This window comes from Zingiber officinale, chromosome 10A (assembly GCF_018446385.1).
Source record: "Zingiber officinale cultivar Zhangliang chromosome 10A, Zo_v1.1, whole genome shotgun sequence".
Classification (NCBI taxonomy): Eukaryota; Viridiplantae; Streptophyta; class Magnoliopsida; order Zingiberales; family Zingiberaceae; genus Zingiber; species Zingiber officinale.
Window position 1 is genome coordinate 33,573,716 of NC_056004.1, and position 16,454 is coordinate 33,590,169.

Consider the following 16,454-nt stretch of genomic DNA (forward strand, 5'->3'; position numbering starts at 1 on the left):
GGATGTCATTTAGCAGAAATAAAGAACGCCTATATTTCACTTCAAAGTCTTAATCCTTCTAATCCATTTCTAAAGACGAGGTGATCCAAATTCATTAGTCTTCTACCAGCAAAAACAAAATACATTCTCAAGCTATAGGAACAGAAACCCATAAGTTTTTTTTGTTTTCCCAAGGATTGTACTTCAACCAGATGTCGAGTGTTGACTATTGATGAATTCATCTTCACAGCCAAACTTGTAAAGTGAAAGAAGATTTGCTCATGCGTCGCCATCCAAATCAAAACTACAGTTCCCTGCAGAAGTACTATCATCATCATAATCCAATGCATTCACCTGCCGGTCCTGAAAATGGCTGATAACTGCTTGGGCTTCAGTCGTTAAAGCAGCCATAGCAGCTTTTATAACTCCAGATTGTGGCCTGTTATCATTCATATTATTGCAACTAACGACATGGTTTTCTTTACCATGGCATGCTCTCCTTCTTCTTGCTTCTATATAATGTAGATGATCAATATATTTCTCATGCAAAGCAACATTCTTAATCCGCTTCAGAACCTCAGGACTTGGATCTACGTCATTTGTTTTGAACCTGGACAAAGGCCTCTTATGGGTTGAGGAAGACCTTTCACTGCACTTCATTAGAAAACCTGTAGTAAACAACGAATCTGGAGTTCCAGGATCTCCACTTGCATTCATTATAATGGCAGATGCATTTGGAGAGTTTTCAAGATGCGAGAAATAGTCACCACCTGTCGTTTGATCTGCCAATTGATGCTTTCTCAACAAATGCCTGACTGTCTTTTGGGCGGCAAGAGTCCTTCGTTTACTTCCCCTTGCCTTTTTGATTTTCAAATTTGTGTCATCTAGAGGTTTGTCTCCGAATGCAAAATGGACTATTGGAGATAAATCAGCTTTCTTGGCTCTTGAACGAGGCTGGTGTTGAGGTGGAGTTGCAAAATTAGCATGGATTCTGTCGAAGCATTCTTGTGCAGACTTTTCTGGTACCTGTGGATACACAAAATTATATGACATTGGGTATGGTGCACTACAATTCTAGCAAGGGAATCACTATCAATGTAATGCCAGTTGGTGAGCAATATAGACCATGAATCATCACTATCATAGTATGCCACATTCTATCCTCTAGTGGGTTTCACATGTTTATGTCATAAATAGATAGTTTTTTGCTATTTACTTTGGTGATCCTGTACATCCACCATATTGGAAAGAGAGAATACGAGCTCCGGGAACAAAATAACAGTTAACAATAAATCAACTGAGCTAAACTGAAAACAAATCAGAACAACTACTAGTTGAAAATGTTTTTGCTGTTGTGTAGATAACTTGCCTTCACTCGACACTCATTTTAGATGCTCTTTATGGATTCAATCAAGCAGGACTTTAAGCTACTCTTTAGTTGTGCTGAATGGTAAAACTCTTTGACATGTCTCTTTGTATCACCTAAAATTTATAAGACAATGCTAGAATTTACAAATGTATTCTTTCCTTGGTTTCACTTTCCTATGGTGAAATATGAAAGGTGCTTGTACACTAGTTAGATGTTGTTTATATCATGGCAGATGTCCTGACAATAGGTAGTGCATAGCAGCACCACAATCATAGAATTCTCATTCAAACCTACGAAGGACATGACACAATCACATGACTCCAGACACTCTTTTCATATAAATTGCCCGTCTTTTACTTATTAATGATATCTTCATCCACCTCACCTTGTTGATTAGTATATCAAGATACTTAGAAAATCTACTTATACAGATTTTTCTTTTAAAATCTTATCCATATCCCTAATGCTCTTTATGTTGTTGATAAATGCTGAGTTTTAGTCCTGCATAACTTTTTAGTTTGTATAATTTACTCCACAATTCAACCTTCAATTTTATTGGTCCACACTCATCAATTAGCACAATGTCATCAACAAATAACATACTTATATTAAATATGCTAATAAGTTCATTTATTAACAATCTGAAAGATAGGAGCCTAAATTTACTCCTAGATTCTAATCGGAAAGACTGTTGTATCTATTAGACAATGAAATGAATTTGGAATCCATTAACATCCTCCAAGAAAATTGTCAACATTCCCATTGCACTGAATCCAATGAAAGAACACTTAATATTTTATTGAGCAGTGCAAAGCGTTTGAAATACAGGAAAGAATATCATTCAAGTAAGATTTGCAAAGGAATTTCAAACAGATTTACTAGTTCACCAATCCTTATCATAAAATTAGTTTAGGATGCAAGATGCATGACTCAAAGTTTTGATGTTGTGAATAGTGATAAAAATAATGAAAAAGTAAATTTGATAAATTTGCAAACTGACCACTTAAAAAAAAGTAAACTCTAGTAGCTCGCAACACAACTGAAGGGACATAACAAGAAATGAAACATATACTAGTTTGTCAACAAAATGGCAAATAAATCCAGCAAGTATGTTATAAAAACTGTCAATAGGGCTATAAACGAGCCGAACTGAGCCGAACAATAAGGGGCTCGAGCTCGGGCTCAGTTCGTTATCCCTAAGCTTGAGTTCAGCTTGAGTTCGATTCAAGCTTTAGTTCTTAAGCTCGAGTTCGGCTTGTAATAAAATTAAATAGGTCGAGTTCGACTCGAGCTCGACTCGGTTTAAGCTCGTTTAAAAATTAAACGAGCTTAGTTTAAGCTCGTTTAAGATAATTAGCTATAATAATTAAGAATATATTATTATATTTAATATTTATGTGATATTTAAATATATATATATATATATATATATATATATATATATATAATATGATAAACGAGCCTCTTAACTCGAACGAATTATTTTTTTGAGCTGAGACTCGAATAACTCATGAGCGACTTGACTCGTTTACACCCTTAACTGTCAACTACCGAAACAAATTTTGACAACACTCAATTTTTTTCTTCTAGACTGACATACGTGGAAATTCTTGAGCCAACATTTGATGGAGGCTAGGTTCCAACCAAGACCTTGGCACCGGCTTCTGAGTCCCTTCACAACTGAGTTAAAACAAACTTCTTTTAGTGTTGAATTACATAGACATAATTGTTTAATCACTTAAGTGATCCCTACATATTTAGACAACAATTTACTAAATTCAAATGACTTTTAATAGTTTTTTCTAAAAAATGCTAAATGGTAAAGAAAAAGGCATAAAGTAACATAAATATAAAGGGAAATAGGACAGTAAAGCATGTTTCATTACTCATCCTAACTTGAACGTGATGACTAGTTTAGTTTTTATATTTTATCACTTACCACTAAAAAAAGAAAAAAAACGACTATGTACCCTGATTTAGTGTTGTGCAGTCACATTCATCCACAATTTAGTAGCTCATAAATGAAGATTCTCATGAAGAATTTAAAATAAAATTGATGCAGCTAAATGCTGAAAACTGACCAAGTGAGCACATTAGAATATTGTACAAGTAGTAAAGTAAATATCTCAATAATTCTATTTACTTGAACATAAGTCCATATAGATGAATCAGCCAAATATTTTTGTTTGAGATAATAATAAAATGTAAAGGAACAAACACCTAAACTGCGATTTAATCAAGATATGAGATGACAAAAGGGCCTATGAGATTCTGTTACTATGCTACACATGTGGCTCCTTACAAAATCGCAACCTATTCCTAGATAGGCTGATGCTTGGAAAAATGGATCTGGTCATTCTGTTTTGTAAAGTACAACTGAATTTCATGGTGATTCACTTGTTTAAACATGAATTATCAATGGAGACAATCTTTATTTTAATAAAGGGGGTAAGTTAACTAAAAACCACATACTATACCTTGATTTCTAATGATATCTCATTTTCAATGTAACAAGGTGAACCACAATCAAAGCAATTTTTCACTCAAGCACTGGTTCAAAGCAGTCATTAAATCAATGATTTGATTTTACATGGATAAATCTTAGTTAATGGTTTTGTAGATAGGTAAATTACATGGATGATGATAATAAGTTGATGGGGCCGAGATGATGGTAAACCAAGCTGCAATTGAAGCTAGTTTAGGCAATTATCTCTAATACATCAAACTATATGTAGATGCTTCCCATACATGTATTTAAGATTTCTTTAACATCTCATGGTTTTGTACCTCTAGCTCAGACCTCCATTATGATTTGTGCTTCCCTTCAGTTATACCAGGCATATTTTGAATTTTTTATAAAGGTAGAATGGCCATTAAGAAAAAAACCATAAAAACAAGATCTGTCATTGACAAGGTGCTATGAATCAGCAATAGGCTCCAACATCATCTTCGTCATATAATCCATCATGTACCATAGAAAACCAAACAAATTTCTCCTTAATTATATAACTGTTGATGTTTAAGAAAAAAAGGTATAATTATGAATATATTTGGAAAATAGATAAAAAAATTTGGTACAAATTTATAAGAATAAAACTGATATACTTTTTTCTACTTACAAAGAGTAAAAGCTGCCGAGTTGTAATATAACTTTGGGAAGGATGCTTAAAAGAAGGAAATATGAAACAAAGTACTAAACATCAATCAGGCATTGTGCCCAAAAGATCAATTGTCAATATTATTTATCAAGATGGTACGAATAAATGCAGAGAAAAGAAGGATGTATAAATATGATTTTATTTATCGAGCATATTCTGCTAATTGATGGGAGTCTGTACATGAAATGCTGTTTCCACGAGATGGAGAGTACAAAAATATCTCTACAAGAATCTTTGAACGCCTAGACTTTGTTTTGCACGACATCGACTTCGGCAATAAAATGAAGAGAAGGAATAGATGAAATGAAGGAATAGCTATTCCACTATTAGTTTTCCATAGAACACAATCAAATCATAAAGTGAATATCTAATAGAGACCACAGAGTTACATGCCAAGGCAAATTTATACATGAAACCTAGTTTAAAATGTTAGATGACACTATTTCTTCCTTTCGATAGCAATGTTTAAATATACTAAGACTTAATAGTTGATCCGTGGACCAAAGATTTAACTCATCCTTCCTGAAAACCTAGTGTCAAATCTTTTCACTTTAAACTCTTACATATGCATATACGCAAAAGGTTCAATTTTAGAGTCAGAGTGGGATATGGAAGTAAGTTGGACAACCTAGAAGACAAAATCCAGAATTTTAATTTCTTCAAAGACAAATTGCTCTCTGTTTTCCATTTGTTTAAGACCACACTAAGACTCCGTTGTTCTTATTGTACTTTGATCGTCATATAACAATTATCTAATGCTTATACATGAAGTTTCACCAGGAAGTGGAAAAAGGGATCACAAGGTAAAACTAGTAGATCTATCATATTAGTGTCAACGGAAGTAGCAGCAAGGCTGACCAAGAGATAGATATGCCCTGAAAAACTCAAGCAACTAGAGCACAAACAGGAAAGTGAACAGCAAAGAAGAATAATTCAGAGGAAAATACCATTTTGGAGACCTTCTTCCAGAAATGTGGTGTAGGCCTCGCCAACAAGTAAGCCCTCTGCAATGCTCTCTCTTGCTCTTCCGTCCAATCCTTCGCAGCACAATCATGATAGACCTGGGCATCTCCTCCTGCAACCTCTTTCCTCTCCTCGACCAAGATTTCAACTTTCCTTCTCTTGTCCCGCTTTCCTTTCCTCTCCGCAACATCCTCCACCTTCCCTTCACCAACCAAACCAAGAACTCCGTCCGTGATCACATGCGTAACCGCACTGGATGCCAACCTCGAGGACCTCCTCAGCTTCTGAGGCGTCTCTAGCGAACCAAGAACTCCATCCGCATTCACATGCCTAACCGCAATGGATTGCAACCTCAATGACCTCTTCACCTTCGGAGGCGTCTCTACCAAACCAAGAATTCCGCCGGCGTTCATGTGCCTGACCGCAATGGATGCCAACCTCGAGGACCTCCTCAGATTCTGAGGCGCCTCGACCGACCTCGAACCCCTAATCTTCCTCCCATCAGGAGCAATTTCTTTCGTGAATCTTCCACTTGAGCCGGGATCACTCTCGCTCTTCTTCGCCTCTCCTGAATCCAATCTAGAAGATCTTCGAAGGAAGCGGGGTGCCGGGACGGGAGGCGAAGTTAGCTTATCTTCAGAAGATGGCGTTGCATTGCTAGGTTTCTTCGTTTTCTTGTTGCCGTTCGAACGACTGGGAGTAGGTCGTCCAGTCGTCTCGATACTCTTTGATGTCTGGAATCGAGGAGATCCGCTGGGGATTTGGTGATACCTGAGTCGCCGGCCGGTTTCACGTGTCCCGGTGGTCGGAACTCTCTTGGCCATCTCGTCTATTAGGAGCAAATGAAATTGCGTGACTTGAGGAAGAGGGGGAGTCGAGAGAGCGAAAAGATTCGAAATTAATGGGCCAATTGGGCTTTTACGACCCAATTTTGGTAATTTACAAGGGCATCGTTTAATGCATCCTACTCTTCTAATCTCATCATTGAAAGATAGTTGAACGTTAAATAGATTCTCATTGAAACAATAAAAAACTACTAGAGAAATTTAAAATAATTTTTGTAAATTATTTAATGCATATAACTCATTTAAATATTCAAATATATTTTAGATTAAATTAAAACACATTATCAAAATTGCATTGCGATTTAATAGTCATCTCTGTACAGAATTATACTACTTTTCATAACTGGCAACTCGATTTCTCATAGCAACCAGAAAAGAAAGTAGCAGTTCAAGACCAAAAAAGTAATCGAAGAAATAATCATGGGATGAGACTTTGGATTCCTCTAATTGAGAAGCTAGAATGCACTTGATCATTGGATTCCTCTCATGCTACAAGTTATCATCATTGCATTCACAATCAACAAAATCTTTCCGTATCAACATGATCAAGCTATACAAGTACAAAACCAAAGAAATAAAATTCTGTAGTAGAAAATACCGGGAAAAAAAAAGAATATAATATGCCAAGCATAGATTGAATTGATCTTGTGTGAGAATGAGATAACAAAAGGGGAGAGGGTTTCATTCCCTGGAGCCGCAAGCAGAAAAATCTTTAAATTTGTGTACAAGAGACAAAAGTTACACCTCCCTGATACATCATATGTGCAAGAGAAAAGACAGATGGGCGTATTTATGTTCTCTCCTTCCATCCCACAGATTGAGGAGCAAATGAAGATTCCTTTATAGTAATTTTCCATTCATCTGAAGTTTTAATTTTCTTCCCTCTCACTGCCCTCCAATCTAGATTCTCACCAACAAAATACAAGACAAGTAGAAGGAAAGAGGAAATGATGCCAATGCATTTTGAAAATTTACCATTCCACTCTCGACCCCTATGCCCCTCAATCTCAAATTGAGCATCTCAAATGCAAGGTTTTTAAAAAGGTTTGTGAAATGAAAAAGTTAAATAAAAAAGTTCTAACCATTGTGAATGTAAGATTTGAAGTTTGTTGTTAAAGAGCAGTACAGAAATTTCAAAGTTACTTTTTTCCTTCAATCGATTGCTTTGCCATGCACCCGCTGCTCGTGTCTTACTCGTTTCTTTGCATCGTATTCGTTGCCCGGTCAACACATGTTTTTTACTTCTTGCTGAGCATTTGCATAATTGCTCGATTGCTCTGCTTAGCATCACCCGACCATTTGTTCGATATCGCTCGATCTTCCGCTCGGCATTCGATCGATCGCTTACTCGGTATCGTTCAGGCTCTCACTTGGTATTCGACCGATTGTTTACTCGACACGATGATCTGACTCTGCCTTCAGAGGAAATTTCGTTCTTCGTGTGGTTGGGTCTAGTCAGTCGGACTTGCGCCTCCTTCGACTAGACTTGAAGGGGAGGCTTGTGACGTGGATATAGTTTAGGGCAGGGGAGGAATTAGGAGAATAGGGAGGGGTAATTTGGTCATTTTACTGTAGCACCTCTATTTAGATTACTGTAGCATGCAAACGAGAGAAGGTTGCAAGGTGGAACTTCTTCCGCCGCCAACTCCTCCTTCTTCCTTCTCTTGCTCTTCGCCAGAACCGACGCCGACGCCGACCTTCGCCTCTGCCCCTCTCTTTCTCCTTACCGCCGGTCGCCGCCCCTTTTCCTCTCCCTCTCCTTCTCACGATGCCGCCGCCACCGCCGAGAAGAGGGAGGAGCGTCTTCTTCCTCGTCCTCTCACACTCCTTGCCAGCGCCGACATCGGCCGTCGGCCTCCACCTCCTCTCTTCTCTCCCTCTTCCCTGGTTCTGTTCCGTCGCCAGAAAAGGGAGTTCGGGTCGCTGCTTCCGCCACCAACAGTATAAAGGGGGAGGACTTTTCTTCCTCCTTCTCATGCTTCTCGCCGACGATGACGCCGGTCGCCGACGATGACGCCGGTCGCCGACGATGACGCCGGTCGCCGACGATGACGCCGGTCGCCGACGATGACGCCGGTCGCCGACGATGACGCCGGTCGCCGACTGCTCCTTCTCTGTCTTTGGTCGTCCCTTCTCCTCACCCACGCGAGCCAGCCTCAAACGCCTCCGCCGCTTCCTCGTGCAAGGCCGCAGCCACCTCTTCCCCTCCTCTGATGCCGCTGCCGGCGACGCCAGCAGTCGGCGCCTCCTTTCCCCCATTCCTGCATACTACCAGCGAGGCGAGCAGCAAGCGCCTCCCTCTCCGCGCTGACGCTGCCACGTGCCGACAGCCCTCATCTCCTTCCCCTATGATCGGTCGGCGCTTCTGTTGCCGGTCACCGCCCGTCAGACCGCCGAACAGCCAAGCGCTGTCTCGCCATCGGTCTCCTCCAGGACGCCACAGCGCTATCTCTCGTATCGCCTCACTGTAGGACATCTCCAGACCATTCGCATTGTCGTGTGCCTTAGCTGTGGGTCGGGCTTCCGGGCCTCCACCGCCAGTGGACTCCGATATGATTGTGCTCTGTCTTAGCTGCGTTCCGGCCTTCGAGCCGAGGCTACATTTTGATCCTCGCATCGTTGTTTTATGTGGGCGTGTCTACTATATCGCGGCCTGTGTGCCGATCTCATGTCCCGGCCTACGAGCCGAGGTTATGTTTGGATCCTTGTATCGCTATCTTACGTGGGTGTGTCCGCTGTATCCCGACCTACGTGTCGATTTCGTGTCCCGTCCTACGTGCCGTTAGTACCTCCCGGTCTGCGCGCCAGTGCATTATCTCGGTCTGCGTGCCAGTATTATATCCCGACCTGCAGCCCGTCTTCCGGGTTCGTGCTTCGTTCAGCTGCTCGTCGTCAGATCCAACTCTCCATCTTGATCGGGCGTTGTCTACTCTTCCGGGTCCCAACAACTCACACCGCGTCCCATCCGAGGGCGCCCCCTGGGCCAGGGTACGTTCTCCGTTCATATTCTATGCATATTTCATTATTTTATGACTTAGTCTTGTACTTATATATCCGTTGGATCTGCCTCGAGTATCGAGGTACCGGGGGTCGGGTCAACCCGGTCACTGGCTGCAGGTAGCATTGACCAGAGGACTTTTGAAGACTTGGTCAACACGGAAGTCATTTTAGCACACCCCCCCCTCCAGGACGTCGCGACTTCGTCAACATTTCATCCACCTCACCCGATGGTCCGTCTGACTCAACTTCCGGATGGGATCACAGTACAAGTAAGTAAACATTACGTTTTCTCCACAAATAGTAGATAGCAATCCCTAGCTTATTCAATTTCCTTGGTGCTCCACAAAACTCAACTACTAAGTTTCCTTCTCCATATACACGTTTACATTCAACGTTACGGCATCTGATCCTTCAACTAGAACAATATAGGAGGTTTTCTTTGGGTGGGAAGAGAAAGGAAAAAAAGTATCCGGGCTTCCTGTAATATACAGTGTCTTGCAGCCTCAATCTGCTAGAGAAGAACGGATCGATGAAACAGGATAAACTTCTTAAACTGGCTCGACTGAGTCAATCGAGCATTGAACTCTGGAGCTAAGAAACAAGGAAAAAAATCATCGAGTTTGATAGTATACGAGTGTAAATAATTCTGCAATCTAGTTCATTTTTTCATGCATTAGAACAGAGTCAAAGTCGTAAAACATAAATGAAATGATGTTGGCAAGAAAGCAAAAAATAATTACCATGCAAGTTTTCTTGGGCGCATGTGAAATCTTGGTTCCTTTGGGATTGTACGAGGCTTTTCCGACCTTTTATAATGTGAAAAGAGTGAAAGATCATGACAATAGCAAAATATAATGAAACATCAACAAACAACAGTTATGGTGATGTTTATTGAGAGATAAAACAAACAAAATTGAAAAATCTTATGTTCAGTTAGAACTGAACGAATTGAATCTCTAGATTTAACTACAATGATTAACGGTTACTAAATTTGAGTAAAATTTAACTCTAGTAATAGTTAACCACAAGATTAAATAAGAAAATTAAACCTACAATTTTGGGTTGAATTAGCCTTGAAATCTTGGAAACCCAACCTAAAAAAGTTTGATGTATATTCTCCAATTGAAACACAACCAAACTCTTTGCAAGTTAACCAAACTGGATCAAAAATTTTCCATATGGCAGTTACAGAGTTTTTTTTTTATCTGAATTGAATAATCTGGCACCCATTACAGTGAATCATAAGTCCAAATTATTTGAGGTTAGCTGCAAGAATTTCTAGTAATATCGAGATCTTTTGTCCCTTTTTATTCACCAGTACCGTACGTCAAGTTAAACTTTTGTCCTTTTTTATTCTAGTCCTAATTACCCAGCCGAATAGGTTGGTTTCGGTTACCCTGCCAAGTAAAATCAAACTCTACAATTTTCTATAGAAAATCCTTCATCCTTCTAAAAATCATCAAGAGCATCTGAGAAAGAGGAGAAAAAAAGAGGGACCTGAAGATTGTTCTCCTTGATATAAAGCCCAAATCTTCTTGAGCGCTTGGGTCCGGGGGATCTCCACCTCGCCAACCACCGCCTGGAGTTGATTATGGTTTTATGTATTATGTTATTTGAACAGGAGTTTATTGTTATATTACTACGTTTAAGGAGTTATTAGTAGAAATTATTAGTGGAATAGTGAGGGTTCATATGGAGTTGGTGAGCATTTAGAAACTTATGCATTCTCGTTGATACATTACTTACATGTGCATGAGCAAAGAAGAAGAAATAAATAGTCATGACAAGTTCGCTTGTCTTTCCTCATAAGAGTTGTTTTCTCCTAGTGAACACTTGTTACATTGAAAATTCTCAATCACATGAACTCGCAACTATCCAAATGCTTGTGGCTAATCATCCTGTGCCTGTAACACCTATATTTTTGCCTCTCTCACATCACATAACTGTCAATTGGAAGGCATAAGCTCGTATGATTTGCATTTATATGTGGTACATGGATCATACATATTGTGCGATTGCCATCTTGAGCATTTTCTTGCTAGAAAAATCTAGCTATTTTTAATGAAAGAAAATGGTAAAAGAAATCATGGTCCATACTTCTAAGAAACTAGTGCAGCAAAGGTTGATGATGGAGACTGAAGTTGAAACTTTCTGTTTTAACAACTCTACAAACAATAAATGCATCAATGCGTATGATGCCAGTGATGCGTCCTGATCACCCCTGACGCCAGTCAGCTATCTCACACACAATGGTGAAACCGAGTGGGTAGGGCTGTGACAATCGTATACTCTGCCGTCACTACTCCTGATGAGTGACCGAGTGGATGGGATGCTGTTGGAGTATACCTATCCTCCTACCCCAAATCATAAATGGGGGAGCGCAATGCTCTCATCTCCCGGTGCACGATGACGGGGAGGAATCTCTGCCGGCTACCACGCTGCGTCACACTACCCATGAGCGGACCAACAGAGTCTAATAAAGTCCAACTGTCTGATGGCTACCACGCTGCTATACTAAACCAGCGGAGCTTAACAGTGCAGAACTGTCTAGCGGCTACCACGCTGAGTCACCAGACTAGCGGAGCCTAACGGCAGAACTGCCACACACCTGCCTGATAATACTATTAACCCATGAGTGGTGATGTGTGCAGATACATATAACTGACGATGTGCTCAACAATAATGGAGCCGACTATCGCACAGCATGCAATCATGCATGATGGTGCATGACACTAAGCATGGAAAATATCCTGAACCATCCATATATAAAATGTGTACCCTAGCATCAATGGAATAATATGAAGATCTAAGGTACATAGGTCAGATAAGGTATCAAAAACCCTAGGTCCTGAACATAATAACAAAAACATGGTTGTGTCACTACCCCTATAAGCATGTATAATCAGGTAGGTACTAACATGAAGTGCATAACAAATAAACAAACAAGCATGTAACAGATCAAGTAGTGACCAACCGAAGCAGAATAGAAAACACAATCATTGCTATTTGTTAAAAACATTACTATGCATATCAAATGACATAAAGTCAAAGTACCCGCCTCCAATAGAAAAGTCCAATCTGGTCCAAATACGACATCGAGATACTCGTCTCGCGTCAAAGTCATGTGTCACCAATATAAATATATTTTATTTAGCTACAATTTAAATAAATAGCTAAATAAAATTCTTAAGAACTCTTTAGGGCAAAACCCTAAACCAACAACCTCGACATGTCTAAATTAAATCCAACTCATATCTATTTCAATCCATACCTCTAATCAAGCTATATATGGTCGTCTAACTACAAAACATATCAAATTCCTACCCCCTTACCTCGATTCACAACCATTGATTGCTGCTGATCGTTTACTGCTGGAATGAGGACTATCGGAATAGGGGCAATTGCTGGAAGAAGTGAGTGTCGGATCCAAGAAAACCCACAGCACAATACTACCTTCGTGATCACTGATTCACCTAAACCCTACACCTGCGGACCAGATCAGTAGGGAAAATCAAGCGTGCAACCAAGTGTGCCAAGTACAACCAACTCACCTTGTTGGCTCGGCTGTAAAGAACTAGGCACGGAAGAGGGTAGCAAGGCAGCATTAGGGCACGGGGAAGACAACGCCACCAAGGTTAACAGAGACACAATGGAGGAGAGTCGGCGGAGGATGGCTCGGGCGGCGGTGGCGCAACAGCAACTCACTGAGAAATCGGAATCGACGTCGGCACACAAGGATGAGCGACGCTAGGGCAGAGGCGACAGCGGCGTTGGGTCGGATCCAGTGGCCGACACAGAGGAGGAGGCCGGCGGGTGTCGATGCTAGCCACTCGGCGCAAGAGGGGAGAGAGCGGCGCCGACTGTAGCAGTCTCCACGGCGAGGGCGACGGGCTGAGGAGTGTAGAAGAAGGGTTCGGCCGGCTGCCGGCGCTCGGGGGAAGAAGAAGGAGAAGGGAAGAGAAGAAAAATAAAAGAAAAAGAAAAGGAATTAAGAAAATAAATATTTCCTCGTTAAACGGGTTAGCCTAAACAGGCTTTCTCGTGACCCAATTTTATTCCCGTAAACTCATCCATACAGTCTCCAAAAAATTCTCAGAAAATTTCCAAAAATTCTGGAAAATTTCCTTATTATTATCTGCTCTTTTTCGGTATTTTACATTCTCCCCCACTAATAAAAATTTGATCCCCAAATTTCGTTATCTAACATCAACAAATACTAACAACAGGTAAGAGTATAAATGTTGAACGGTAAATTAAATCACATACCTCAAGTGAAAAGGTGGGGGTATCGAAATCGAATCGTATCCTCGAGCTCCCAATTAGCCTCCTCGTCTGAATGATGTTGTCAACCGACTTTAACCAGTCGGATAGTCTTGTTCCGCAGCTGACGCTTTTTCTGGTCTAGAATCCGTACTGGAACCTCCTCATAAGTGACGTCAGGCTGAACGGGAACTGAGATATCTGTCAGAACATGTGTCGGGTCAGGTACGTATCTCCTCAGCATAGACATGTGGAATACGTCGTGGACGCCTGCCAGGGACGTGGTGGTAGTGTCAGCCGGTAAGCTACTGCTCCAATCCTCTCCAGGATCTGGAAAGGGCCAATGTATCGCGGAGCTAGCTTACCACTGAGGCCAAACCTCTTCACCCCTTTCATGGGCGAAACTCGCAGAAAAACATGGTCGCCTGTAGAGAACTCCAAGGGTCTCCATCTCTGATCTACATAACTCTTATGGCGGTCCTGCGCCTCCGACATCCTCCGTCTGATAGTACGGACCAACTCTGCCTCCGCTGAGCTCTATGAGGTCCCAACAACTGGGCCTCCCCAACCTCATCCCAGAGGGTGAGTGTCCTACAAGGCCTACCATACAACGCTTCAAACGGTGCCATCTGGATAGCCGAATGAAAGCTGTTGTTGTAGGCGAACTCTACCAATGGCAAATGGTCCTCCCAACTGCCTCTAAAATCCAAAACACATGACCTCAGTAAGTCCTCTAGAGTCTGAATGGTCCGCTCTGACTGTCCATCTGTCTACGGATGGAAAGCTATACTGAAACGGAGCTGAGTGCCTAAGGCCTGCTGCAGACTCTGCCAGAATCGGGACGTGAAACGAGGGTCTCTATCTGAAATGATACTCACTGGAACACCATGTAATCTGATAATCTCCCAGCAATACAGATCTGCCAATCGATCTAGGGAATCAGTCTTCCAGATCGCTAAGAAATGCGCGGATTTGGTTAATCGATCAACGATTACCCAAATCGCGTCATGGCCTCGTCGTGTCCTAGGCAAACCCACCACAAAGTCCATGGTAATGTGTTCTCATTTCCACTCAGGAATAGGAATCCGCTGAAGTAATCCGGCAGATCTCTGGTGCTCAGCTTTCACCTGCTGACAGACAAGACATCTAGCTATAAAATCCACAATATCTTTCTTCATGCCATTCCACCAATAGGAACGCCTCAAATCTCAATACATAGGGGTCCCGCCTGGATGGATCGCAAACCGAGAGCGATGAGCCTCCTGAAGTAGCTCCTGTAAGACCGGGTGAGTCTGAGGTACGCATAATCTGTCTCGGAAGTATATAATACTCTCCTCATCTCGTGTGAACTCAGTCTGCTGCCCGGAAGCTATCTGGCTGCCAATGAACTGAGAATGTTGATCACCGGCATGGGCCTCTCGGATCCTCGTCCTGATCGACGACTGAGTAACCATGGTAACCAGAATACCCTGCTCTGTCTGTCCCTGCTCCTCAAGGCCTAACTCAGCGAAACCCTGAATCGAGCCTGTGACTGAAGTCCGGTGGCAAGCCAAAGTCCCTCTGGACTTTTTGCTGAGTGCATCGACAACCACATTAGCTTTTCCCGGGTGGTAGCTAATGGTACAATCGTAATCCTTCAGGAACTCCATCCATCTCCTCTATCGGAGATTGAGTTCCTTCTGAGTGAAAATATATTTAAGACTCTTATGATAAGTGAGAATCTCAAATGTAATGCCGTACAAATGATGTCGCCAAATCTTCAAAGCAAATATGATGGCGGCTAGCTCCAGATCATGAACAGGGTAGTTTTTCTCATGCTCCTTCAGCTGATGTGAAGCATAAGAGACTACTCTGCCGCGCTGCATCAGAATAGCGCCAAACCCTGAAGAGAAGCGTCGTTGTAGAGTATAAATCCATCCTCTCCAGAAGGTAAAATCAAAATTGGAGCCGACACTAATCTCCGCTTCAGCTCCTGGAAGCTGGTCTCGCAGTCCTCTGTCCAAGTGAACCTCACGCCTTTCCTGGTCAGGCATGTCAGCGGGATAGCAATACGGGAGAAACCCTCGACAAAACGTCGGTAATATCCGGCCAGTCCCAGAAAACTGCGGATCTCCTGCACTGACTTCGATTGCTCCCAACTGGTGACAGGGAATCCTGGGGAAGCCAGAAAGCACACTTGCTGAACTTCGCATAAAGCTGATGTCGTCGAAGAGTCTCCAAGACTGTGCGAAGATGCTGTGCATGCTCCTCCTCGGAACGCGAGTAGACCAATATGTCATCGATGAAAACGATAACAAACTGATTAAAATACTCCAGAAGACGCGGTTCATCAGATCCATAAATACCGCTGGAGCATTAGTAAACCCAAATGGCATTACTAAAAACTCATAATGACCATACCTAGTACGGAAAGCTGTCTTCTGAATATCAGATTCTCTGACTCTTAGCTGATGATACCCGGACCGCAGATCAATCTTAGAATACACTGATGTACCTCTGAACTGATCAAACAAATCTTCGATCCGTGGTAAATGATAATTATTTCTGACGGTCACTGCATTCAGCTGTTTGTAGTCAATACATAACCTCAGAGTACCGTCGTTTTTCCTAACAAATAATACCGGAGAACCCCATGGGGAAGCACTAGGGCGTATAAATCCCCGGTCTAAAAGCTCATGGAGTTGAACCTTCAGTTCGTTTAACTCTTTTTGTGTCATACGGTAAGGAGCTTTCGATGCCGGCGCGGTTCCCGGAATCAACTATTTGTGATTTCGGCGCAGAACTGAAGATATCGCCGAAATATCTACAATTGACCATTCGGCGATTCAAGCGCAGAAGCTGCTGTCACATAGCTGTCAGGGTTTTCTGTTATCCTTGATT

The 16,454-nt window shown here is 41.8% G+C and overlaps 1 protein-coding gene across 1 annotated transcript; it reads right to left on the reverse strand.

Annotated features, from left to right (window-relative positions):
- Positions 1 to 34: 34 nt before the first annotated feature.
- LOC122027403 lies at positions 35 to 6,316 on the reverse strand. The gene is made up of 2 exons (XM_042586353.1): positions 5,454 to 6,316; positions 35 to 1,005 (listed from the first exon to the last, which is right to left on the reverse strand). Exons 1-2 carry the CDS (start codon positions 6,291 to 6,293, stop codon positions 259 to 261), a joined length of 1,587 nt encoding a protein of 528 aa, XP_042442287.1. The 5' UTR covers positions 6,294 to 6,316; the 3' UTR covers positions 35 to 258.
- Between the last annotated feature and the right edge of the window lie 10,138 nt (positions 6,317 to 16,454).

Coding starts and splice junctions, on each gene's coding strand:
- LOC122027403 (XM_042586353.1), bottom strand. CDS start 6,293: ATGGCCAAGAGAGTTCCGACCACCGGGACACGTGAAACCGGCCGGCGA. Junction 1,006..5,453: donor GGAAGAAGGTCTCCAAAATG/GTATTTTCCTCT, acceptor GTGTATCCACAG/GTACCAGAAAAGTCTGCACA.